The 27,755-nt window shown below is 36.5% G+C and overlaps 1 protein-coding gene and 1 non-coding gene across 4 annotated transcripts; both read right to left on the bottom strand.

Moving 5' to 3' along the window:
* Nucleotides 1-618: 618 nt before the first annotated feature.
* On the bottom strand, nt 619-12,116 carry LOC104905658 (metal tolerance protein 10). Of its 3 annotated transcripts, none has more exons than XM_010694257.4 (6): nt 11,912-12,114; nt 3,473-3,585; nt 2,573-2,818; nt 2,330-2,410; nt 1,612-1,842; nt 619-1,120 (listed from the first exon to the last, which is right to left on the bottom strand). In XM_010694257.4, exons 1-6 carry the CDS (start codon nt 12,099-12,101, stop codon nt 776-778), a joined length of 1,206 nt encoding a protein of 401 aa, XP_010692559.1. In that variant the 5' UTR covers nt 12,102-12,114; the 3' UTR covers nt 619-775. The 3 variants fall into 3 exon arrangements, with proteins under 3 accessions (XP_010692559.1, XP_010692560.1, XP_048501826.1); XM_010694258.4 differs by lacking the exon at nt 11,912-12,114 and adding an exon at nt 6,108-6,320; XM_048645869.2 differs by lacking the exon at nt 2,330-2,410 and having other exon boundaries at nt 11,912-12,116.
* Nucleotides 12,117-16,599: 4,483 nt separating this feature from the next.
* On the bottom strand, nt 16,600-16,705 carry LOC125494512 (small nucleolar RNA R71). Its single transcript, XR_007270759.1, has one exon. It is a non-coding gene; the product is annotated as a small nucleolar RNA R71 (small nucleolar RNA).
* Between the last annotated feature and the right edge of the window lie 11,050 nt (nt 16,706-27,755).

Genomic DNA, 27,755 nt, shown 5'->3' with positions numbered 1-27,755 from the left:
ACAAACAATATATGTTGTGTACACAAATATTTTTTTTGTTATGCACAGAAAACTATATGTTTATCATGAAATTCAGATATATCTCAAAAAATATGTTTTTAAAAAAATTAAAATAATACCAATATTCATATATTTTTTTCTCTACAAATATACATCAATTTTGATATAATTTCATCACATTTTATTGCACAATATTCATTGTTTATGTCCACAACATATATTGTCTGTTTATAAACAAAATAGTGTTTGTGTAAACACAAATAGTGTTTGCGTTGATTTTGCTACAAATCTAAATAATTATTAGAGTAGCGTAAAATAAAAATGTGATGAAATTATATCAAAATGGATGTCTGTTTGTTAAGAATAAAATATATGAATATTGATATGTTTTTTACTTTTTAAAAAATATATATTTTTTGAGATATACAAGTTTCAAAATTTCAAAAGTAATATTTATCTAAACAAACAAAATCATGACGTTTGACTTTCTCCAAACCCTTAATACCTAAGTGAAAAGACTCAAATACGCTATGTTAGACGTTTTCCCATGTCTAACTTTTAGACGTTTATCATTGCTGGTGCGATGATTGCTATTATCCAATAGCTAGTGCTTAAAAATTAGAATTGGAAAGGAATTTTCAGGCATTTGATTAATAGTATGAAGTCATAGTGTACATATAATAACTAGACTAAGCCAAAGAAAATATGTTCCAGCTAGCTAGTAGTATGAATTCCTATCCTCATCAACAGTCAATTCCTCGGGACTCCCTAAGGCTCAAACCTTTGCTTTGTGCTCTGGCCGATGTGTATATTCGAAATCGATGTGCACAAAAGCTCGCTCTACTTCCTGGAGTTGCTCGAGCTTTTCTTGTAGTGTCTCGCCAATGTTATGTGCTTGGTTGAGAGGCATCTCTTCTGGTAGCACAATGTCAACTTCTGCAAAGTAGTGGGAACCGAAAGTGTATGCTCGTACCGTGTCAATGTGCTTAATCTCTTCATGATGATTCCATATAAGATAAGTTAGCTTGGCTAAGAATTCGGGTGGTGCGGTTCTTCCAATCAGTGACCATACATTCTCAATGACAGTTTTTGCCCATGTACTAATTGTGTACAAAGCAATCTGGCAGCACAATTCCACGAAAACAATAGAAAATCTTTCAGTGAGAAGCATGAAGTAGGGCATTGATAATTGACAATAGTGTGTGTAGGAAATTCTGGTAAGTAGTTTGTATTCATATCTAGGGAGCATTTTCTTCACCTTAAAAGAATATATTTCATGATAAAAATAAGTTCATATACATTCAAATAAGTTCTAATATATTGTATATAAGTTAAGAAAAGTTTCAATAAGTTAGATCTAATTAGTGTAGAAAAATTCAAGCTATAAGAGTGGATCTTTGGTTTAACAATTTATATAGACAATGCAACTTAATTTCATAACATAATAAATAGGATTCAAACAAAGTGAAATCGGGTTGCTTGTGTTTGTTGTAAGTTGGTACTGTCTCAATCATTATGTACTAAGCATGGGTGGTATTGTCGAGTTAGGTCAAAGATTACTAGCTTTAACTGTTTAACAACAAGAATGTACTTAGATTTTCAGGCACTTACTATTATGGCACCAGTTGGATCAATCCACCAGTAAAATCGAATAGCAAGAACTGCAGTCGCCAAACCAATAGAGTTTGTAACAACGTCGAAGAAGTGATCTTGAGCATATGCTCTAACAATCTCATTTTTAAATCTGCGACAGTAGATCATGAGAACAAACTTGACTACTGTGACGGAAACCATAATTCCGACCATCCACATCTCTTGTCTATGATTCATTTTAGGCCCCGTCTGCAGATTTGACAATAAAGTGAGCCTGTTCAATGTCAACATTATGCTCATGTATATGAACAATCTCAATGAGTTGATTCGAAAATGATGATTGGCTTAAGACATGCATGTACACAGAGAGCAATCAGACTAATTGTGAAGGAAAAGAGGACCAGAGGCTAGACAGGCATCAACATGCAAATTGACACGAGATCTTTTTCACATATCCCCTATAAATATTATCATTAATTACCACCATTTATTACCGCCAACCATATGAGTTATTGATGAAGTATGAGAAATCACAATAATAAAACCATAATCCATAATGGTTTGTGTTAAGTTCAGTGCAACAAAGGTGACAATGGGTAGCATCACATACTTCACCCCGAAACAATAGTATAAGTCGATCGAAGTGATTCATCATAGTTAAGTATTGTGAATGAGGTAGTCATTCAAAACTACATCCAAGTTTGCATAACAAAGTAAAGAAATTGAAGTACCATACCTTGGTTAAGAGGTCACGGCCCGACTCCAACAGTATTTGGAGCCCCAGTGTAGCCATGACCGATGCAAATACTATAATTCCCTAGATCATCCACAAATCGAATTCCAATAACAATTTGGTGAGGTTTCAAATAACGCAAAATGAAGCTGGAAATTAAAGATGCTTGTCGATGTTGGTATGAATAAATTTTGTTAGGCAAATTATTTTCATGCCCAAGAAAACAGCTTTAATACAAAGACGTACCACTGGTTGCATTCTTTTCTTTCCAATTGGGTAGTAGTATTGATTTGGTTTTCTCATGGCGTAGGAAGTAAACCATAGAATAAAACCAGACAAAAGATCAAGAAGTGAATCCAATGTTGATGCAATGACTGCCAATGATCTACTTTCTATGGATGCATATATCTTGGCTAGAAAAAGAACCACATTAGCTGCATTGGATATGTTTACTGCCATCCGCTCACTCTTTGCAAGCTGCTTCATCTCATCCTGAGGGGGGACAATTGGACAAATATATATGTATGTCATGAAATAGAAGTACTACTAAACTATACATAGTCTGTTATTTGTTCATAATGTTTATGTCATCAAAATGGGGAAACTTTGACTGCATTTTTTATACATAGTAAGGGAGAATATCATCAGGTAAGATCTTGATAGATTTGTTTCAAGTGAAAGTTCATTATTAGTATATCTAATGCGTAAGTAAATACATTAATGGTCAAAATTGTGTTGCGAAAAATCAAATGGATAGAACAAAACAGAAAAATGGGTGCATGACATATTCTTTTATTTCGAAAAAAGGAATAGTTTTGATCATGTTTCAAGTCCAAGTTCAAAAGAGAATGACAAATGAGCACAAAATGCATAACTGAAATATCCCAAAGAAAACACCAATTTCAATGGCCAAAATACATCTGCCTCAGAAGTGACTTGGCAATCACTATGGATAATTTCTCGTGATTCTGAACCCACGCTACTTTTAGATATTTTAGGCCATTGATCATTACAAAGTTCAACTTCATCTTGGTAGATTCATAAAGGATATAATTTTTTGTTTACCCTAAACTAGGAGTTCCAAAGAACTATAGAGCCAAAAAGTACAAAGGACCTTTGTATAAAGCATAGAAAAATACAACCAACCTCTGTCATACTTCCAGGAAAGCAACCTGTTTCAGTTATGTTTTCCATCTCATTGTAGCCTTCTAATAATCTTTCTTGTTTCTTGTAATACTCGGCAACTTTTCCTTGTTTCCCTGTCCAAAAATAAAGTAAACAGTAACAAATATTGTTACAATTAACAAATCTATGAAAATGACTTAATTAATGCCTAATTAAACATGCAAGTTATTGTATGCATACGCGCGTAAACACACATTTTCGAATTGGTAACATATGCCTCTCATCTTGCAATTAATTCAACGTCCTGTGTGATCATCAAATCTTCATTTTCTATTAATTGAACCTCTTTGAAAAGAAAATCTTTATTGTTGCTCCCCAACATAATTTAGTGTTTCATCTTATAATGGACAAAATTCACAGAGGTGTCCTTGGAAATTCATGCATAGATTAATGACCAAGTGTTAAGAAACAGATCTTTACATGCTACTCTCTTCATCCCTAGCTAAAAGATTACACCTGTTCGTTTTTGTTTTGTCCCTAAAAGATCGCTTCATTTCCGTTTTTGGTTACATTGGCCCTAGAATCTATTTCTACTTTTTCTCCTACCCCACACGCAAAGATATAAAACTAGCTACTTACTCAATACAACTCTTAACAAAATAACATAAAGCAAATTGGGAAAACATTAAGGGGTAGATAGGGAGTAATAAGACAATAAATGACCAAGTTGTCAAAAACCACTACATAAGATCATGAGTTTGTGATTGTAACCATATTGTACTTCCCTTCACAATGTGTGAAACCCTAATGTTATGAGGGTCAAAATCATCACCACCTTATTTCAACAAACATTCTTACTACCGTGTGAAACTCCAACTCCCACTTCTGCTCTCCTATGGGACCTCATAATAAAGCCTCTCCTAAAAACAGATAAAGTATTGAAACAAGGAGGATTAAGTATCCCCACCTATGTTAATTGTTGTTTCTAAATATTTTTCATATGATAAATCAGTCTCACATATATTACCCGTTATGTAATTTTCGAATGTCTTAAATATTGATCCGTTTCTTTTTCTGACTTGAAACCACATCTTAACTATGAGTCTACAACATAAAATTACTCACTATTTCCCATCACATCTATTTTTTCCCTCTTTTTATGATAAAAGATTACGCTCTATCTTCACTCGAATTTACTATTATACTTCTCTATTCACAAATACTTACACCATACCATGTTTTCACGCTTGCTGATACATGTTTTCAAACATTAATATAGTTGTCAATAAGTAAAAATTATAAAATTTATATTAAAAAAATATACATCGAGACTAATCTAATAAAATCTTATATGACTACGTGTTTCCTAAAATACAAATCACAAAAGAAAATCAAAATGTAATACGTGAACAGTTGATACTATGCGAATGATACAACTATTTCTAAACAGATGAAGTATTTCTTAGCATAATATCTCAAATGGCCCACCTTATACTCCCTCCTAAAGTATGTGCCTATATCAAATGAGTTATGTATTATGAGATGGGGGAGTTTAAATTTACCAACTAGAGCAACCTCAAAGGGAAACTCCCAGAAATGTTTTACCTTACATTGAACAGTACTATACACATATCCTTAACAGAGGGTGTAAAGGTGATTGCACAACCTTTGTTTCTTCTTGTAAGTCCCTATAATCTAAGAGGCTGGATAGACACAATTCTATCAAATTACTCCCTCCGTCCTCTATTAGTTTACCCTTTTCTTTTGCATAGAGTTTTAGGAGCAATAGTATTGTGGGGCATACTAAGAGAGAGAAAAGATTTTATACTTAAAGTTGAATATATGTGATGAAAAGTTTGTGGTGCAAATCCAAAAGTAGCAAAAAAAAGAAAGGGGTAAACTAATAAGGGACATCCTTCAAAGGGATAGGGGTAAACTAATAGAGGGCGGAGGGAGTGTAAGATAATAATCTTGTGAAAGCACTTTATGAATTGATTAAAATGGTTTGATTGAATATGATTTCATAGACACTAAAAGTCGTCATTAAATCTCGAAAACGAAGAAAATTTCTAGAAACAAAGGGAGTACTATATACTTCTACTATCTTTGCCCATATATAATAATCATAAGTATTATTAATGCACGATGTTTGGGAAAAGTAGTCGATATCTTTATATTCTTTTAGGATTTGTCATACATAGCAATTAGTGAGCACTCATAAACCTGCATAGGAAAATACTTGACATCTTAGATAAATAAATACAAATGTGTTGATTTGTAATTCCGTAATACTAAATTACGAATCCTAAAATCAATAGTTCACAACAATAATCCTAGCTCCAATCAAATTTGTTTGTTTTGTTATGTGACTATGAGGGTTTGAAACCCTAAGAGAACCGACTTCTACGAAAAAAGTAGTAGATCCCTTCAACATTGAGAGTTTTATGGTGTTAGAAACTCGAAAGGAACATTACTTGTAACAGAACTCTAAAAAGCAGCTTTAAGGTTTTAGGACTAAAACTCAATTTCACAAAATCACGTACAATCCAAAATAAAAGCAAAAGAAGTACAATCACATATAATCTTTTGCAATTACAACATGCAAAATTTTAAAGCCAACACGTAAAAAAGAAGCAAATGAAAAAGAAGGGCTCACTTCGAATACGGAAAAGGCGGCTAAGACGGGAGTTACACGAAGGGCGAGTTTCCGGGAGTTGGAACGAGTTGAGTTTGAGTCGCCATGACTCGGTGTCTTTTAACTCGGGTTCCGACTCCATAATAATACAAGTATTAGAGTTGCCCAAAATTTGTATGACAAATGGAAGTTAGTATTAGTGGGAGTGTGTGTAGATATATTGCCTCTTTTTATTTTTAGTGCGCTTGTGTTTTTTCATACGCTTGCCTTTTTTTTTCATCGTGTAGGGTGATGGTTACACATAAAACGAAGCTTCGTACCCAAAAAAAAGTTGTGAACTATAAGGCTCTTAAAGATAATGGTTACGTGATTTTGATTCCCATCTTTGACAAATGACTAGGGAATTCATAAGATCCGGGGGTTGGATTCTTTATAGCATGTTGGATACTTGGATTCGAAGACTAGGGTCGTATAACTTTTTCACGGGAATAATCTCACTTTTGATCGATCTTCCCAAAACAGTCCTACCTTTTATAAATTTGGGAATAATCCCAACTTTAGGATGTGTCTGTTCAAAATGGACCTTTACCTGTTAGTAACTTGCAAATGTAGGTTTTCTCTTTTCTTCCTCCTCTACTTCTTCTCCTCCATAACTACCACCACCTAACCAGCCTACCACTGCAGTCCCCACCCCCACTCCCACCCCATCCCCACCCCCACCCCTACAGCAAGCCCTAATCTCCAACCCCTACCAGCCCCACCACCCGACCCCTGCAGTCCCCACCTTGCAGCCCCACCCCCATCCGGTCATCCCCACCCCCAGCCCTACATCAAACCCTAATTCCCCACCATGCCACCCCTGCGATCCCCACCCCTACCCCCACCCCCACCCCACTAGATCCCCAACCCCTCCGCCGCAAACCCCCCCTCCCCACAAAAGCTTTTCCGACGCAAACCCCCCTTCCCCGCAAACTCCCTCCGCAAACCCTCCTCCCTTGTAAACCCCCTCCCACGCAAACCCCTCCCCCCGCGAACCCTTTAACCTCCCTCCCCCGCGCTTTCCCGACGAAACCCCCTCCGCTCGCGCGCCTCCACGGCAGACCCCGACCCCTTATTCTTCTTCCTCTCTCCCCATACTCTGGAAATTCAAAAAAAATTCATTCAGAGGGAGGGCAGACGGGGGAAGGGGCGACGGGGACATGAAAGAAGGGGGTCGTCGGAGACGAAAATTGTGGTGGGCGGTGGCTGCCTGCCTGCGGGGGGTGGGGGTTTAACGTGAGTGACAGTGGGAAAGGGGTGGTGGGAAATGTGGGTCATCACTAGACCTAGGCATGGGCCGGGCCAGGCCTGTTGACGGGCTCGGTCCGCGGCTTGGGGAAATGGCGGGCTAGGCCGGGCGCGAACCTGAAGTTTCCATATTTTGTCCATGGTCCAGCCCAGGCCAACGAGCCTGCGGGCTGGCCCTTTGTTTTATGTTGTTTTTTTGGATGTTTGACAGTTTTAGTCTAAAATACAAAGGAAAAGTGCGTTCGGCCCGCGGGCCATCTAGGCGAGGTCGTGTCGGTGCGGGCCTGAAATAAAATTTCTTGAGCGTGATAGGCCTCAGGCCCGCGACCCACGTAGCAGACAACGGGCCGGGCCGGGCCACGTGCCGGCTCGGCCGATGCCCACCTCTATTCATCACCTTTCGAACTGGTGACCATTAAAAAGACCCGTTTTTGACAAAAGCCCTACGAAGGTGGGACTATTTTGGAAGGACTATTTTGGAAGGACCGCTCAAAGCTGGGATTATTTTGGGTCATAATACAATTTAATTTATAATTTTGTTTCAAAATACTTGGGACACTTCTTTGGACAAGCTTGCTATTGCATAACTTTACAATTAACATCTCTAATTCTATATATGTAAAATTATAAAAAAAAGTTGATATTTTGAAGTATATATCGAGACAAATCTAACATGATTTCACATGACTATATTTTTCGGCACATAAAAATCATAAAACATGATCAACGGATAGTGTATAAATAGTGCAAAAAACTCAAAACAGGGCATCAATTTTAAAGCAGAGGAATTATTAATTTTTGTAAGTTGGTTGTTTTAGGTAGGATATGTCAATTTTTATTCAGATGAGTAACTAAAAATATGATTTTAAGTACATTTTGAATAATTGAGTACATGTCAGTTTTGATAGGTATATTTGCTAGTTAGAGACCGTAGAGTACTTCTCTATTTGGTTCTATAACGAGCCACAAAGAATAATAATTGTAATACTTTTTTCCTTCTGTTTTAAAAGAAACATGTACTTTTTCGTACAACCCATCACGCTGCTTAAATCATTAATATCTTTAGTTGTGCACACGTAAAAAATATAAAAAAGTTATAATTTGATAGTATACATCGAGACGAATCTAACAAGATCCCACTTAATTATATTTTTCTTTATATAATGGCGATAAATTGGAGTTAAAATTAATCAATAAATAGTGTTATTTCACCCAATATTTCATTTAAAATAGAACGGAGGAAGTATGATTTTATACTGGAATATAATGTCAACATTTTACCACTTAAAATAATTGGCACATAATATATTTTCTCATATTGTTTGTCGTATTTTTTTGGGCTTCAGAGCCAAAAAAAATTTTTTATCATATACTTGGGTATACCGTGAGCCTGATACTTTCGAGACTATTTTTTTGCTCATTACTCAATTGAAATCATTCAAATTAGCAAAATGTTCTAAGGATAAAGAGAGTTCTAAATCAATAAATGCGCAAAAAGTAATCTCAGATATACTATATACATTATACACCCGGGTATATAATAAATGTTGTATCAGAGCCAGGCGAGGTCAAACTTAAAAATCTGGTTTGGATCAACCTTGTGAACCCTAAAGCTAAAATACCACTAAAAAAGATATTTGAAGCAATAATCAGTAATCCGGCCCAAAACTAACTTTTCAAATTCAGCGGGTCAGCCCATGCCAGAAATTAAGCTGATTATCTGTTTGTTGTATGCTTTATTGCCTCTAAATTTGACACATGGTTTTTACTATCGGACCAGCTTCTTTCATGTCTAACCATTAACATAATCTCTCTATTTTTTTTTTATATCAAATAACTAGTATTTTAGACCTGAGAGTTACCCCAAATGTTATTTTTTTCCGCAATTAATATGTACTTTTTTCCATTAGCACTAAAATATAATAAATAAAATTCAGCATTTAAAAGGTATAAATATAATAATGTAGAGACTTAAACTATGATCAAAAGTTCAAAAAAAATTGGTTGAATTTGTAATTGTGCTATGTATATTGTGTAATAATAAGATGTTGTGGGTTCAAACCTTGTTGCTAGCCAATTTAGTTTTGTTAGTTGACATGACATATGTGCACATTGGATAATTTTAGTAGAGTAAAAGAGGTGAGACGTGGCGTTTATACATTACAGACACGCCTTATAATATATTAGTATAGATCTCTCTATTTTGACCAAACAAAACAAAATATTATACACTCTCTCTATTTTTTTTTTTTATCATTCTCACTTAGAATCTTGATGACACTATTCATACATTTTTTTATCATTCTCACTTAGAAGCTTGACACTATTCATACTTAAAGAGAATCTTCTCAATTTTTTTTTCATTTTATAATAAAAATTATAGTCATGTGATGTCTTGTTTGATTCAATATTCTATTGTTATACTTTTTACTAATATATAATGAAAGATATTTAATTTCAAATATGTGTACTAGGAGACGCGTACAGTAAAGTGCGAAAGATAAAAAAATAGAGGGAGTATGTCACACATTTGACTATATATAACATTAAGAGTAATAATTATATCCCCTCCGTTTCTTATTGATTTCCTAGCTAGAATCTTTGTACTATTTGGAATAACATAAAATCTTCTAATTTCTTCTGAATATATAGGATAAAGCATCATCATACGGATTTTTGTTTGATTAGTCTCAATTATTACTTTGATAATATAATTTTTTTATATTTTTTTTATAAATACGTAAATTACAAAATATATTTATAGTTAAAGATGTATATTGACAAATGAGCAAAGTCAAACTAGGAACATCAATAAGGAACATAGAGAGTAATTAAATCTTAGGAAACATAATAGAATGTTGATATATCTAAATTAAACATTATTTTTGTTAAATCCAACAATATTTTATCTTATATGCTATAACAATATGTTTGTACATATTAATCAAAAAAAATTGCTCAAAATTAGTATGGGAAAATGCAAAACTTAAAATTTTGTGGTTAAAGAACGGAAGTAGTTTTTTGTGTGTGTATTTTAACAATATCTTTCTAAAATTAGTAGGATTCTGAATCGTATATGTGAAAGTGAATAAGTGATAAAGAGAAGGAATAATCCACTGTGTCTATAGCGCACCTAATTTGTCCCAAGATGCAAAACTTCTTTAAAAAGATGAAGCATGCATCTAACAGAATAGATGATCAATTCAAATTACTACGTATAGTCATCTAGATCACGAGGTGAGCAATATAAGCATTAATGACATGAGAAAATGTTGAGTGCCGTGAGGTGACAAAGTGGCTGGAAATTAATTTCCTCAGTTTCTTATCAGCTATGTTTTCTTCTAAAATATGCAAAAGATAACAAAAAGTCTTATCACAAATAGCAATAACAATGACATGAATTGACTAGTGTTGTGTATGATCCTTGCTGTTTAATAAGAGAGGTTCGACAGGTTCCTACATAAGTACATAGTTTAGCTTACCTTTGAGGCATTGAATAGTAAATTAGTAATTGATAATAGTATGCTTGAATTGTTCAAAGTATATATTTAAAAAAGACATTGGCGCTGGTTCATATTAGTTACAAACCCGGATACCCCAAACACAAGCAAAACTCATCAGGCATCAAGAACACAAGTGTTAGCCATATGTACTTAACAAAAAAAAGTGTTGGCCATATGTAAGCCATATTCTTGGAAAGCTCGACGCTGGTAGTGAGAGAGTTCTAAATGTTAGCGGTTAGAGGAACAATGTACAAAGTTTCTTTTCTCTAGAAAACCAGGATTAAATGCTCATAATGTTAGATCAATATAAAACTTTGATGAATATGAAACAAATAACGCTGGTACGGAGGTTTAAACATAATATGGAATCTTCAGCAATTTCAATCTACTCCCTTGGTTTATAATACAGTGTTCACTTTTCATTTTTCACACAAATTAAAGAAAATAAAAGGGGTAGTAGGATTACTCAAAAAATATTTAAGAAATCGTTTATTTGATACTTTTGTCTTGTAACTAGCTTTTTATTTTATTTTCTTTTTACAAAGACAAAAATCAATGAAGGTTTCTTGGAATGGTGTAAAACAATAAATAGGGATACATATTTTGAAAGAAAAGTATGGATATTTTGGAAAGAAAACAAGCATAACATTTTGAAATACCCAAAAAAAAAGTTAGCTCTGTATTATGAGACGGGAGGGAGGGAGTAATACATAAACAATCAAAATACAATATAGGAATATATTATAAGTATTGATTAAAAACCAAAATCATAAAGGAGAGCAAGACGCCAAGGCCTACCTCAACCCCCTTGATTCTACACTTCTGCTACTAGGCTAGACAAGGCATGAAGGTTAGCCAAAGATGGCCACTAAATTAGGCACAAGGCCCACAAACAAGGGCCTGTAGAACACCTAAGGGCCAGCATAATACGATACCTTCTTGCTACTTCTAAGCATATCAAATCAACACATAATCAATACGCTTTTATATAAGAATGAATTATGTGAAAGCTTAAGAAGAAATTAAGAGACTTACGACGAGTGGGATTAAGACAGAAGAAGGAATGATTAGAAGAACGAGCTGGATTTGGAATTTGAAACTCGGTTATATCAAGTCTCCATGAGGGCAACTCAGTAGTGATGACAACCGATTCTACGTCTGGCAAAGGAGAAAGGAGCTCTCTTCTTGAATCAATACGAACTTCATTTTCCATGTTTCCTTGCATTGCTCCTCTAGTTGTGCTATTACTGTATTACACAATAGTTTCCTTATAAATAGTTTTGTTGAATATAATTGTGAAAATTAACAAAGAGGTTATTAACTGAGGGAGTGCATAAAGCTAAAGGTACACGTACCTAATCTTTAGTAATATTATAATTTTGTGCTTATGTCAATTATTTAGCTGCATGTGTATGTCCAAATTAATAGGTATTCACTTTTTACATCATCAAAACCATTAACCACTCCACTTTTGTCACAACTATTGTACATTTATACGTATGAAGTGCACCGTACCCTATTGTCTATATTTGAAGGTCCTATAGTGACATAACGGTTAAGGTTGCCTTAGTTGGTTGGAGACCCTCTTTCTACCCTTGTGAATAAGGTGGGGTTATATATTTTTTTCTATTATAAAGCGGAATTTTCCACCCAATTTATAAAGGGATATTTATCTTATCTTAAAAAAAAGGATTTATATGCAAGTAATATATTTGAGAATCACTTTGAGTGGCAATCTTATATAGTATACAGAATTGTAAGAAAGTTTTATAGATTACTTGGAACAACTTGTCCAGAGATAGTGCACAATGCATTTAAGTTGTTTTGTTTGAACCAACTTTGGGTCATCAATTTGATAAAAAGAATCGGGAAAGTATCTAGGAAACTACCAAATATATAGCACTTCTTCAAAAATGTCGAGTTGTTTTGTTTGGATCAATGCTGGTTCATCAATTTGATTAAAAAAAATCTGGAAAGTCTCTTGACAATTACCAAATATATAGCACTTCTTCAAAAATATCGAGTACCTTACTGTTATGATACAGTTGGTGAAGTCCACCGACCTAAGCAAAACTTGTCATTGTCATAAATGCACATGCTATATACTAACCTTCGTTTCTAATTAAGTGTAACAAAGATAAGTCACATACGAAATAAGATACTTAGAGAGATAAAGTACAAGACCACACTTTAAGAGGGATTACGAAACTTAAATAAATATAACACCAATGTTGAGCCAATATTCGAGCGGCAAAAGTGAGGCTTCAAGTCAAATGTGTGCAACGGTTAACATGAGCAGTTGTCTAACGAATTTGGTCCAGATCAGATTGAAGAGAGGCCAAGTGACGGTTTAGGGCATAAGACAAAAGAGCGGTTACATTTGCTACAAAAAGGGAACGGTTATGAAGAGAGGTTATTACACTGTAACGGGTAGTAATATAGATGTTATCCTTCATGTAAATGTATATAATTAATGAGATACAAGGAGAAATATAGGATTGATTCTACTATCAATCGCAACAATATACACTACAATTTTTACATTTATCTATTTGCACTCTTAGTTTGTTAAGAGTTCTCATTTCATACTTTGATTGTTTGTCTTATGTTAAAATTCGGTAAAATTCGGTTAAACAATTTGGCACCCACCGTGGCGCCGCTAGCAAAATTGGTATATTCATTAGTCGGATCACCAATAAAGTTGCGCCCAATACTTTGAATCCCATACTATTTGTGTCAAAACTAACTTTCCTATGAAGGGTATATCGACGAAACATGTGATATGTCTATTTTATATAGAGATTTTACCCCCATCTCTCATTGATTAGTGATCTTAATTGTGCTCTTCGGAGCCATTTTTAAAACTGATGTGCTACTTGTAGTGTGCTTGTGGATTCAGGTTTACCATTGTAGGAATAAGCATATCTTGGTGCATTTTCTACTCGTTTTTACCACCACAAAAGATGTACTTTTGAGAGCAAGAGCATTTTACTTAGGTTGGATCATTAGATCATATGCTTTAAGAGATTTCCAAGGAGTGATCACTTGCTTAATTTCGACAAATAACACAAGAGTTATGTCATTTTAAAGATTGGAATTTTGACCGTCTTAAACATGAAGACCGCCCATTCGGGCGACATCCACCTCAGCTAGTCGGGCGACATGAGTTAGCCAAATTTTGAGTTGGAAGCAAAGTTGCTTGCAGGCATGACCAGGAGACATCCTCCCACGTTGGTTGGGCGAGATGCTCTCATGTGAGGAAAGAAGCTGTTGAAGACCGATCGGTTGGACGTGACGAAGACTTTGTGGTACGTGGTAAGCGACTGGTCGGTTGGAATCTGCCCCGATGACCCGGGCGGGGCTGTTTTTAAGTGTTTCAAAGCGCGTGTTGCTCCAATTTTGGTTTTAATATAAGTACTTATCCTCTTAGAGTAGAAACGACGTGTTATTACTATTATTCTAGTCATTAGTTTTCTAAGCACATTTATTCTCTCAAGAACCCTAGTTTATTCTACTTTATAAATTCATTCAAGATTCAATAGAGTAAGTGTTTACCATATTCGTCCTTCAATTGGTATTATTGGTAAAATGTAAGTATATACCAAATTGCATTAAAGATCCATCATACAACTTAAGCTACAAACATCTAGCTAACAAGAACAACTTCACCAACAGCCTACAACCTACAGACAACTATTGTATGCTAATTACAAGTTGTTGAAACCATGTACGATCCTCTAAATTCCATTGCATATCTACTGAACTTTTAATTCGACTACATACATCTATCTTAATTTTCCTACTGACCACATCAATTATTGGCACAGCATCATTCCAGTAGGTAAAGTTTCTCATCCTCCAGATGTGATATACTAAGGTTGCTATCACTGAGTAGAACACTCGCTGGCGCTTCTTACTCTTGAACCTTCTACTCCATCTCCTCCAAGCTACATACAAGTTATCCTGATTACAAACTCGAATTCCAATCCAAGCCATGACCTCCTGGCATATTATATCACTGCAAGAGCACTGAAAGAATAAGTGGTGACATGAATCTCCCCCTACACTGCATAATAAGCAGCTCACATCTGAACACAACCCAGCCTTTGCTAAAACACTTCTTGTTCTCGACTTTCCAAGTGTTGTCAACCACGCAATAAAAGAATGCTAGGGCTGGTTCAAAGGACACCAGACCCAAAAGTGCCAAGGTACAGTTTCATGAGGACCCTGTAGCCATTTATATCCCTCCCTTACTGAATATTTAGATGAACTATTCAACCACTGATTGCCAGTGTATGCCCCCTTAAATACATTTTTTATCTTACACAAACTCTTCCATACCCAGCTTGCATTTCCAGGAGCCTCATACTCCCACCATTCATCATGTTTTTTCAATTAGTGTTATTTGTCATCCTTAACTATTCTTTTTTCAATTCTTCTTTGTTATTCCATCATGTTTCTATCTTATTTGATTGTGATTATGTTTTCCCCAATTATGTGTGAGTAGTTTAATTTCTAGGGATTGAGGATCTATGTATGCATATGAGGGATTGATTTTTTTGATTCTTGCTATTGAGTTACTTAAGTTAATCTGCAATTTTGGCCAACTGTGTTGATTATTATTGAAATACAAAGTTATAGTCCAAGAGGTAGGATATTGTATAGGCTCTCAATAATGTTCTCAATAATGCTATTGAGTTACTTAAGGCTCTTAATAATGCCAGAGTGTCTTAGTGAACTTCGACGGAGGTAATGTTCGAGATAAATTACAGGTTTCCTAGTTAGATTATTTCATTGAGTTTTTCAATCATTCTTGATTTCCTGAATTGCACATATGGTGAACCGTTCCCCAGTCATTCCCTTAATTGATATATGTGATTTAATTAGTTCAGTTAACCAATCCTTTTCATCTTATTTAGTTAGTATAATATTTGATTTCAGATATAATAGTATAACTATCTACTTTTGGATTCGATCCTGACTTCCCTAGCTAGTGGTTAGTGGATCTTAGTTTATTTTTCATTAGGTGATACGACTTTAGCCTGTCAAAGGCGCCGTTACTGCGGAGACGGTTTATTTTTATTCTATCTGAATTATAGTATTACACTAACTTATTTTGAAGAACACATGTTCTTTGGAGCATCTCACATTTGTTTTAGTGTTTTTGGTGCATAAGCAGGAAATTAAAATCCCCAAATCTCATTTCATTTGATCCGGAGATTAAAAAGATCTCGCGTAGACTCAGAAAGCAAACTAAGCAAGTAAAGTTGTCTGCAGGAATAATTTCCCAAAAGACACCTTCTCCACCATCCTCACCACAACAAGAATTCCTCATCACACCTATTTCTCTTAAAATAGGTGAGAATGTTACACGAACCTTCAGGAATTATGCACAACCATCTCTTGATGATGTACCCACTGGGGTACAGATGCCTACTATCGTTGCTACAAATTTTGAAATCAAGTTTGTAATCTGATTACAGTTTAGAATAACCAGTTTGTTGGGTTACCAGCTGAAGACCCAATTCAGCACCTGCAGCGGTTTTTATAATGTTGCGCTACTTAGACGCGAGCTGGTGTTACTGCTGATGAGACGCAACTGATCTTGTTTGGCTTTTCTGTGCGACACAAAGCTCTGTTTTGGTATAATAAGCTCAACACCACTTGGGAAGAACTATCAAAGATCAGTCTTATCAAGAGGCATCCTTATTGAAATACCGGAGATATGCATCATGCGATAATTACTTTCACTCAAGATCCTGGCGAGTCATTGTATGAAGCTTGATAAAGATTCAAGGATCTGCAACGCCTTTATCCTCATCATGATTTCCACCAGTGGTACTTGTATCAGATTTTCTACACTAGAGTTGATGCAGATACAAGGGGGGTAATTGATGGAGCCTACAGTGAGTTCTTCATGGATAAGGCCATAGAAGAATGATATGAAATTGTGGAGAAACTTACAATGCCCTCACTTGTGATGCTTGTGGGAAGCCTAGGCACAATTTGAACCCCTCTTTAATGTTTAACTCGTGGTACATGATTTTTGGGTCGAGCCTTGGCATTTCTGAGGCCTTATACATGAAGACGTCTTTGTACTCGGTGAGTACTTGTATGATTTATTCTCGTGCTTGAGGGTTCGTGGCCTTACCAACCCTCAGAGTCTGACCAAGTGCCTTGTCGATGATTACTTATTCATCGTCCTCAGACAGCTGATGACGTTCGTACCGCTTGGGGTTTTTTGTGATGTAACCCCTGATGCCACTTGAGGGCCTATTTTCTTCTTGTTTTCTCTCTTTTGAGTCATCTTAGATGTCATTCTTGCTTTTCAGACTGTTCACATAACATGCTCTTGTTGCTTGCTGATCTCCTTGGATCTTTCCCTCCTTACCCTCGTCGGTTTCGAATTGCATGAGGAGTTGATAGATGGAGATTCCTGCCTTGATCTTGTTCAGAGCCGGTCTCCTCATTATGATATTGTATGGTAGAGAGATATCCACCACTAGGAAGTCAATCAGTAGGCTTCTCCCCTTGCCTTTTCCTCCAATCTGAGTGGGTAGCTTTATCGATCCGACTAGGTGCACCGAGTTTCCCCCGAAGCCTATGAGTGTCTCATTTAGGAGGGGTGACATCCCTTACGCTGTACTTCAACTTTCTGAGGCACTCCAATGTTATTATGTCGGCCGATGATCCCCTATCCACCATCACTCTATTAGCTCTAGTGCTTGATACTTTCAGCTCAATGACCAAGGGGTCATTGTGAGGTGTGTGTAGGGTCCAAATAGACTCCACCAAAGTCATTAAGCGGAAGTCAGGTTGGGGATGGTGGACTTCAAGCACTTGGTGCTTGAGACACTGTAGGTGCGCTTTTCGTGATTGGTCGGTTAGGCCTCCCGACGTGAAGCCACCTGCAATGACTCCAATGAAACCTTACGTATTGTCGTTGTTCGACTTACCCACCTTTTGATTGCCCTTGTACTCCTTAAGTGCTTGAGTTAGCGGTTCAACTTGCCCTGGTTTGCCAAATTAAAATGCATTTCTTGAGTTCTATACAATCCTTAGCGGTGATGTCCCGATGGGATGAGGGCGGGGAATCATGGACTTGTCTTTTATGTCCAAGTATATTTATCTCCTATTTTTGCTGAATCGGGGTTCAAGGCCATGGTCACTGATTTTGTCTGACAGACCTCCCGATTTTTGGTATTTTGGTTGGTCCTTGTGATTTTCTTCCCCATTTGGCCCTTTCTTTTCTTGCTTCAATAATCTGAATGCCGACATATGTCTGTCATCTAGATAAACCTTTGTGCCCTGCTCATTGCTTCTGAAAAAGTTTTACTTCGTTTTCCGCCAAAGACCAACTGAATTGACTAGGTTAGAGTGCGTACATCAGAGTGGTGAATGCCACCGCGTCCTGAAGGTCTGAAACCTTAACCGATTATTTATTAAATCTTTTGTTGTAGTTGGCTAGGCTTTCTTTATTCTCTATTTGAATGCTATCAAATGGAGGCTCGTTTTCTTTTGCCTTTTCCCTGCCATGTATTGATGAATTAACAGGTCCTCAAGTATTGAGAAGTCGGTTATGATTCCTGCAGGCAATTCTTTGAACCAATCTAGGGCAAGGCCCTTGAGTGTAGTAGAGAATAAACGGCACCAAGTAGCTTCATAGCTGGTCTAAACTCTCATCTGAACCTTGTATGTGGCCATGTGATCATCCGGGGTTGTTAGGCCACAAATGGTTCAATTGTTGATGTTTTGATTCCCCTACACTAGGTGCTTCTAGTATTTCTTGGCTGAATGGACCATGAACTTAAGTTCTCTGTTGTTGATCCGAGTGGGTCTAGAGTGGGCTAAATCGCCTTGCCCCTTTTGTTGAGCGGCTTTCTTGTTTAGAATATGTCTGACGTCATACCACTGGCTGAGACGTTTTAGGTTGAGGAAGTGTCGGGTTTCCCCGGGTTTGTGCCTGATGTCGCCTCTAGGAGACATGGAGACATGGGTCTCTTCCCTACACCGAGTAGGTTTGGGAGGGTGTCGAGTGGAACACTCATGAATCGGATATGAACTCAAGGCCATTAAAGGAGTTTTTATTTATATATGTGTTTGTGTAAGTTTATGTGTGTATCATCTTCAATATTTTGTATGATTGGGTGATTCAATGCTTACTCAAGCACTTCGATCGAAAGATTGTAAGGAATGTTATACTTAATGGAAATTCAATCTTAAGGAATCAAAGTCATTTTCTTCCCCCAAGGCCAAGGAGCGCTCGCTCCACAAGGGAGATGGCTCCTTGTTCGTTAGTTTTCCTAACGAAGCATTTACTGACAAGGAGATAATAACTTACATTCCATGGTAGAACTCTTCAACAAGCAACTTTACCGACGACCATTACAAGATTGCTTTTTTTAATCTTATAAAACATTGGTTCCAGAGATCCTTTGAAGATGTCTCAAAATATTATAATTTTATTTTTGATATAAACTTATTTCCTTTACAAAAATAAAATCAAAAGGCTTACTTTACAACTTCACTAATTTACACTCCATCTAATATTCCAAAGGATTTATGGCTAACTGTAGTAATTATCATATATCCAAGCATATAGCTGAATCTTCAATAAATCATAATTTGTACTATACTTAATTTTGAAATCTCTATCCTTGATCTTTTCATGGCAAGCGCCACGTCAGCCCTCTCCAACACATAAGACGAGGTGGCAGCAACAACCACAAATTAGAGAAAGGGAAGTCAAGTAGCAGCTAAGTGTCAAGCAGAGAGAAACATGGCAAGCGCCACGAAAGAAGCAAGCGCGACAACAACGCCAGCCATGGTAGTTGTTTATGCCGATTTTGTACCAAGTACAAAAAAAAGGTATTAGGGAGCCAACAACAAGAGCAATATAGTAAATATTATGAAATAAATGACAATAAGCATGAACGTAAGTAAAAGAATAAAAAGATAAACAATTGTTGATGCGTGAAACCCAAATGATGGGAAAAATCGCAGGTGACACTCTTGATTAAAAATCCACTATTGTAACATCGTCATCAATACAGATATGAGAGTCTTTTGATAAATACAAGAGCTTTAATGGAAGTTTAATGGAAAAAAGTGAGTGAGAGAGAGAGAGCTAAGTGTAGGCTAGTGATCAATAGTTGCTAATGTAATAAATTACGTTATAATACTTGAATATATATGGGCCAAATAATATTCCTTTTAGCCGTTGTTGATCTCCCTAAAGAAAAGGCCACGTCACCCCTCTCCCCAACTGCCTCCCCCCCTCCCCTTGTTCAACTGATTTGCATGTGGGCCCAAATACTCTTCCACTTGTCTCCTCTTAATGATTGTCGTCTCATCTCCCTTTTTTGAATCTCCCGTCCATCAATTGTACCCACACAGTGGGCCAAAAAATTGTCCCTAATTGATGCCACTTTCCAATCGCCTAGGGAGTAGCATCAATTACTTGACCCTATAACCATCATATAATGCTTCAACTGCTGACGCTTCTTTTTATAAAAAGATATGCTAACCCATTTTTTCCTCTTGTCACTTTAAAGTCTTCAAACAAGTATTTTCTCTCTCTTGAAGAACCACTCCAAGTTCTTCCTTCGTCTTTTCTCCAGCGAAAAATCAAGTAATATATCTTCATCGTCTTGTTTCGTTTTCTTTAAATTTTTGTCCCTCTTCCATAACTCCCAAAGATGCTGCAAAAATTAGGAAAGCTAGCAAGTCCCCTAACCCCCCTGAAACCAGCGGCGAAGTAATAATTATAATCAAGCCCTTAGTGTCTCTAACACCTTTTTAGAAGAAAAACTAGATGACTTCATAAAAAAAACTAGGTTACCCATCCGGGTAAAAGCTCGAATTCCCCAAGAGCATGAACTCCCTAACGACTGTCCCAAGGGTTGGATAATTTTATATGAGTACCCTTTCAAGATTGGCCATCTGTAATATCCCGAATCTAATATCGTTTTAGTAAATACTAATTATATTTATTAGTTTAATTATGTCCTAAACTTTTTCGTAACCATCATGGTTAAGATTATTTTTTAAAAGATAGTTACTTTAATTATTTCAAAAGCATTGTTGTTGTGGCAAGACTTTACTTATTATAATATAGTATATAGTATTAATATTTTCCTAAAAATGGAAAATCACCATGACCACACAATTCATCTTCTTCCTCAAGCTTCATCTCCTTGCTCTCCAAGGCTCCTAGAAGACCTTACTCCCCAAGTATTCTTCACCATTAAGTCTTTGTTAGTTTAATGGAGTTTTTTTTCCCTAAAATCACTAGAAATAGTGGGTTAATTTCACCATTTCTCACCTACATGAAAATTACAAACTATAACCACAACCTCCATTTACACCACCAAATAAAAATATGAATTTTCATTGGTGTGTCTTATTCGTGTTGAGTACCCATGAATGGCCCTAAATAGCCAATCTCTTTCTCCTTGGATTTTAGGTTGTTGTACTGTTTTCCCCAATATATTCTTCTTACAATCAGAATTTGCATATACTGTCTTCAATAAAGTTCTATATCTCAAAAAGTTATTGAATTCAGACACAATAATCACTCAATTTGAAGTTGGGAGCAAAGTGTTAGACCCTATGGAAGTTTTCTATTGTTGCTGCCAATTGTTATACGTTCCTCTTACTTCTTTGTTCTAATAATCATAATTCATGAAACCCAAAAATCTATTTGTTTCGTTATGAAAGCTATTGATTTGATGATGGATGATTGTTAGAGATTAAGAGATGATGAAACTTAAGGAGTAAAGGAAAGGACTTAGCGTATAAGGTAAACTTTATATCTAGCACCCTATGTGATTGTCCGTAAATGTTATATGTAACCTTTATGGCTAGCATTGCATGTGATTATTGCTCGTATATATCATGTTTAAAATTTTATTTCCACCAAATATGTGTATGATCGTGTGTATATGTATAACATGTGATATTAATCATGTAACGATATGCTATAAAGTGTGATGTACATGATATCATGAATGTTATATGTCAATGATGAAAGTGATGTGTATCCTATATGGGTGTTGTTCGGGTATATTGATATATGTAAGTTTTATAAAATGTGAATGGTTTAGCTGGCTTGGAGTTATGAACTAAACTGGTAAATGGACAAGTTATAGGTGGAGTAATTTTGTTTACGATGTAAGGGACCAAGAATGGTCGAATGTTAATGTTTATGTTCTGTCCAAAACTTGTATTTCCCAATGAACTAAGATCACGTCAATGGTCCTTGCCGATGGACTATTCTATGTTATGTTTTCTGACAGTATTTTCGTACAATTACCAAAATGACTTAGTATGTGCCTATGTGTGAAAATGTTTATGAACTAAAATCGTTTGTACGGGCTATAGAGTAAAGTTAGTAAGTTTTCTACTCATTTTAGGTTACTTTTTTGTGTTTTTTTTCTATTTTATGTAATTATTGAGGTCTTTATGAATATAGCTCAAGTTTAGTTAGGACATGGATGCTCCGGATGGATTATGCTGAAGTGACTCTATACAATTTGGAATTTCTATCATACTATGTATTATAAGTAATCATTATTACTCTAGTTGAGAGTTTATATAATTTGGATACTATTTTAAGGCTATTATTTTATTTGTGGGCCCATAACCAATAACATAAGTTCCATTTCCGCTTGTCAGTCATGAGTAATTAAGGTTATGAATCTCCAACGCGTTACACCATAAGTTTCCTCTTTGCCCCCTCATAAACGAACTTCTCAACACCTCAAGAGTGATTCCTAGACAAATTATGCAAGTAATCGACATACTAACAAAGGGCATGAACATGAAATTGGGGTTGGTAGATTTGTTGCATGTGTATGAGGTGAGAAAGGTGGAAAATATGAGGTACACCCTATTTTTAAGATCTTGGTGTCAATCGCTTGTTGGTAACACGAGGCCAAACGACAGAGGATGGAAGAAGAGGTATGTATTTATGGACAAAGCGTCATTAGGGAAGGAGTATGCGTTTTTTTGTACGACGGTTGGGTGCCCGAGGTAGAATTTGACGTGGTTTAATTTATTGACACTTTGCAGAGGTTTTGCCATTGTCATTAGATGTTAGTGACTACTCTTACTCAACTGAATAACGAGCATTCACAAAACCAAATTCAATTTGGAACCTGCTGACACCGACGAGCAACCATAAGAGCCTGACAACACTTCCATGTCAATGGCTTCAAGTACTCCATTTGTTTAAATTGAGCTTCGTTGATTTCTTCATACTTAGCATCCATACTCATATTTGGATGTTGTCATTAGAAAACACCAAGTCAACGAAGAGTACGTCTCCTGTTGTCACAGTGACAAAGGTTGAGATGCTAGAAAGGACATTGAAGATAAAGAGAACAATAGCTAACATGCATGCCCCATCAGTCAATGTTGCTACTACTACCAAGTCGCATGTTGTCATCAAACCTGATGGCGCCAAAGTTGTTAAGGAGGCGATGCCGACTAAATAAGGGAACTTCAACATTTCAGGATTGCCGCCGATCTACTTCCTTACGGCTCGCTGCCACTGCTAAAATGCCGACAACTGCTGAGTCTACCCCTGTTGTAGAGGACAAAGATGCCATGGATACAAATTAGCTTTTACTGTGAGTTACCAATGTGTATGTTTGTATGTATGTATGTAAGTAGGTGCCTTTAATTTTTGGAGAAATCTGCAACATTAATTGCCATGAAGGGCTAAATTGCCACTCCGAAATAATTATCCTATGTTTACCTCAACACCATTAAGGCTTGTTGTATTTATGTCAGCATTAGGTTATTGTAAACTATGGTATTTTGAAAATGTTTGACATTGGTTATCGATGAGTCCCTGTCCTGAATACCTGTCTTCATACAACAAAGATGAGATGATCGTTGGGGGAGCCAACGACCCTGCCACGCTCAAGTTAGTATATCGCTCAAAGAAGTATTTCTTGGAAAAGAAGGGAATTGGATATGTTGATAACAAAAAGGAATGGAAAAGAGGTTTTCAAGTTGGTGGTAACTTACCTGTGATAGTGTCCTTTGGTTGTCAACATAGAATTAGAAGTGATAAAGTTTCAAGTGAATGTCATTCCAACTTTGGGGAACGTGTTTACCTTCTGTTGTGTACAACCTATAAGCGTCGTTGCCTACTATTTTGTGTATGTGGTATGGTCCTTCCTAGACTGGTACTAATGTACTTGGGTTAACCTCTTAAGTATTTTGGAAGACTTCTTTAAGTACCCCATCACCTACCTTGAATGTTTTTGCGTTGACGTTCTTGTTGAAACTACGAGCCACTATTTGTTGTTGCGACGCCATTCGTACGAGGGCCGCTTCACTTAGTTCTTCATTAGTAACATGGTTGTGACTTATCTCCTCCTTATTTCTTTCTACCCTAAGCAATCCATATCTCGCTGCCGGGATTCGCATTTCTGGAGGTAGTAATGCTTTGTAGCTGTACACTAATGTGAACATCTTCTGCCCAATCGCCATCTTAGGAATGGTTCTGTTTGGCTGCTTTAAGTTGCCGCTTCCGAAAAGGTATCACAATAGGCAATCGGACTCCATCGGCATGATTAGTGCAAATCATTTTAGGCTTTTTGTCGCGTTTCTGGGAGTTTTTGAGAGAGAAGAGAGGATGAGAGAGAAGGAGGAAAGGGAGGAGGGACGTGAGAGAGGAGAGAGAAGGAGGAAAAGGGAGGAGGGACGTGAGAGAGGAGAGAGAAGGGATAATATATTTGAAGCCCGCTTAATATTTGAAGCCCGTGAATTTTTTATTTCAAATTTTTTTAAGAAGGGTTACGCTTTTCTTCAAAAGCGCAGCCCTACATAACAGAAGGGCTGCGCCTTTGAAGAAAAGCGTAGCCCTTCACTTAGTATGGCTGCGCAAAGGGCTGCGCTTTTCTACAGTTTCACTTAGTTCTTCATTAAAGTATGAACATTATCTGATGCGTTAACACTGAAACCATATTTAGTGAGCTTGGGTGGCAAGACATGGTCGCTTTTCCAACCGCTGAAGGGTCCAGAATGATGGACGTTGTGGATCTGTTGCGAACGGTCATAAGGCTTTGGACGCCACAAATTTTTTTTGGTCGTCACCGACATCATGTTGTCTGTATTACTGAATGCTTTCCTAGAATGCATGTCTTCTTCCAACCGGATATGAGCCAAGGCTTTAGCTTGGGCATCTGTAGTATTGTCGTACAGTTTCATGGTTGGGACAGAGAACCACCTCGGCACCTCGATCATGGCCATGGGATCAATAAAGGTGAGGCTGCAAAGCTGTTCGGCGTCGCTCTCTCCGTAGGACGAGAGACACCGGGGATTTTGGCGATCAAGTCTTCTAGCTGTTGAAGGCATTGCTGGACGGAATCGTCATGGAAGGAGCGCAGCTGCGATTGGGATTGACCTCCTTGGAGATCGGCGTCAGCCTTTTTGCCCGAATCCTCGCCGTTTGTGTGAACGTTGTGGTCTTATGGAGTCTCGAAAGCTCTACTATCAAAATTTGGCATCTTGAGGACGTCTCTGACGTTACGACGCCTGGGTCCCTTGGATTGCTCGATGTACTTCAGGCTTTTGTTCTCCATGCATGACGCGACATAACTGTCTTCAAGGTTGCCATATAAGCCTTAACACGGTTGAGTTCGTCGATGATTCTTGAGTGGTTACCCATTCTTCTGACATTACAAACATAGAAAAAGAGCAGTATACATGGTGGGCGCCAACTTATTTATACCGACTTTGTACCAAGTACACAAAAGGTATTGGGGAGCCAACAACAAGAGCAATATACTTAAAACAATATGAAATAAATGACAATAAGCATGAACGTAAATAGAAGAATAGAAAGACAAACAATCGTTGACGCAGAAAACCCAAATCACCCCCAAGCTAGTTATGCCATCATAGAGCTATATCAAGGGGTAACTATAATTGCCAACAAGTGGAATTTGAAGCTCTTAATGTTAATCAAGCAAAAATAATAATAATAATATGACTTGTAAGTCATGAATAAACATCCTTTCCTCAAAAACAACTTTTTGAACATTCAAATATTGATCTTTCCTTGAAATAATAATTTAATTTTTCAAAAAGGATAACAAAACATTTCTTAAATTGATTAATAAATCATTCCTTCTTTTCACTTCCAAGAGTGAATAATAAAATATTGTAACCATTTAAAAATCATTACTTCTTTCACTTCCATGAATAATAAAAATATTATAATCATTTTAAACCAAATTTCTAAACCACTTCAACCATTAAATCAATAAACAACTTTATCACATAAAATCGCATTTCGAAATATCTAGCCACATAAAGTACCTTAATCTTATACAAAGAGTATACTAGTATATATCTCCACTTATCACATGAACTTAACCATGAATTGATACATGAATAACATTTTGAAGTAAGAAAAATTATGGAAAATCTTTTTTTTTCTTGACCCAAAGAAAATTGGAACTTGAATAAGAAATATAAAACTAGAATAGATTAGAAGAAAAAGAAGAACCTTCAAGTAAGAGAGTATGGATTCTCCGAAGTTTTTGTCTGGAAAAGATGTCTTAAGGTATGGGGTATTTAACTATTTATAGGAGTAGAATAGGTATACTTAACTTCCGAAATTAAATAGTTTGTAACCTTCACCATAAATTAGGAGATCAAACCAAGATTTGTAACCTCCATCATAAATTTGGAAGTTATAGGAAAAAAAACTCCCTCCAATCCTTATAGAATCCCGTACGGATTATATGGCTCCCCCAAAAAAATTTGGTTTTCTGAAATTTTGTGACTAGGATTTAATACCAAAAGCTTAACAAATCCAATTTTGGCGCCATATTCCCGCCAAAATAATTTAAAACTGGTGAAAATACAGTCTACCCCCTTACAAGACGTTTCGACCTCGAAACTTAAGACAAAAAGTCATACCACTTTCCAAAAAACAAATTCTGACTCTAATGCTCATGTCTAAAATGCATAAAATGACTCAAAAATATGCTAAAATACAATAACTATAGTAAAAATGTGAAACTCTATCGAATTCTACCCCCCTTAAAAGGAGTTACGACCCCGTAACTCGACAATTAACCTCAAAAAACAACGCCGAATATTTCTTGCACATATCCGCTTCAGCTTCCCATGTTGCTTTCTCAATCTGTTGGTTTGATCATAATAGTTTGACCAATCTTACTTCCTTAGGCCGAGTACTTCTAACTTTACTATCAAGGATTCTTACTGGTCTTTCCTCGTAAGTAAAACTATCATCTAATTCAGTGGTCTCAGGTTGCAGCTCATGAGACACATCCGGCATAAACTTCCTTAACTAAGATATATGGAAAACATCATGGACTCAACTTAAACCATTTGGCAAATCCAACTTATATGCCACTTTTCCTATCTTTTCTTTAACACCTCATATGGCCCGATATACTTTGGGCTTAACTTTTCCTTCTTCCCAAATCACGTCACCTCTTTCAATTGAGTTATTTTCAACAATAGCTTCCCCCTCAACCTGAAACTCTTCATCTCTTCACTTCAAATCATCGTAACTCTTATGTCGATCTTAAGCTGCCTTCATCTTTTCTTGAGTCACTTTCACCTGCTTCACCGTCTCTTCGAGGAACTCGGGTCCAAGCACCACAATTTCACTAATATCATTCCAGCAGACTGGAGTTCTACACTTCCGACCATATTGGAGTCATACAAATACTTGCATGATGATTATTGTTGTAGCAAAATTCTATCAAATCCAAGAAATCCTCCCATGAACCCTGATACTCTATAACATAAGATCGCAACATATCTTCTAAAGCCTGAATTGTTCTTTCTGTTTGCCCATCTGTAGCCGCATGAAAAGTTGTACTCA

Source organism: Beta vulgaris, chromosome 1 (genome assembly GCF_026745355.1).
Source record: "Beta vulgaris subsp. vulgaris cultivar EL10 chromosome 1, EL10.2, whole genome shotgun sequence".
Classification (NCBI taxonomy): Eukaryota; Viridiplantae; Streptophyta; class Magnoliopsida; order Caryophyllales; family Amaranthaceae; genus Beta; species Beta vulgaris.
Note: the sequence above shows the minus strand (reverse complement) of the source record. Positions and strands in the feature narration are given on the sequence as shown.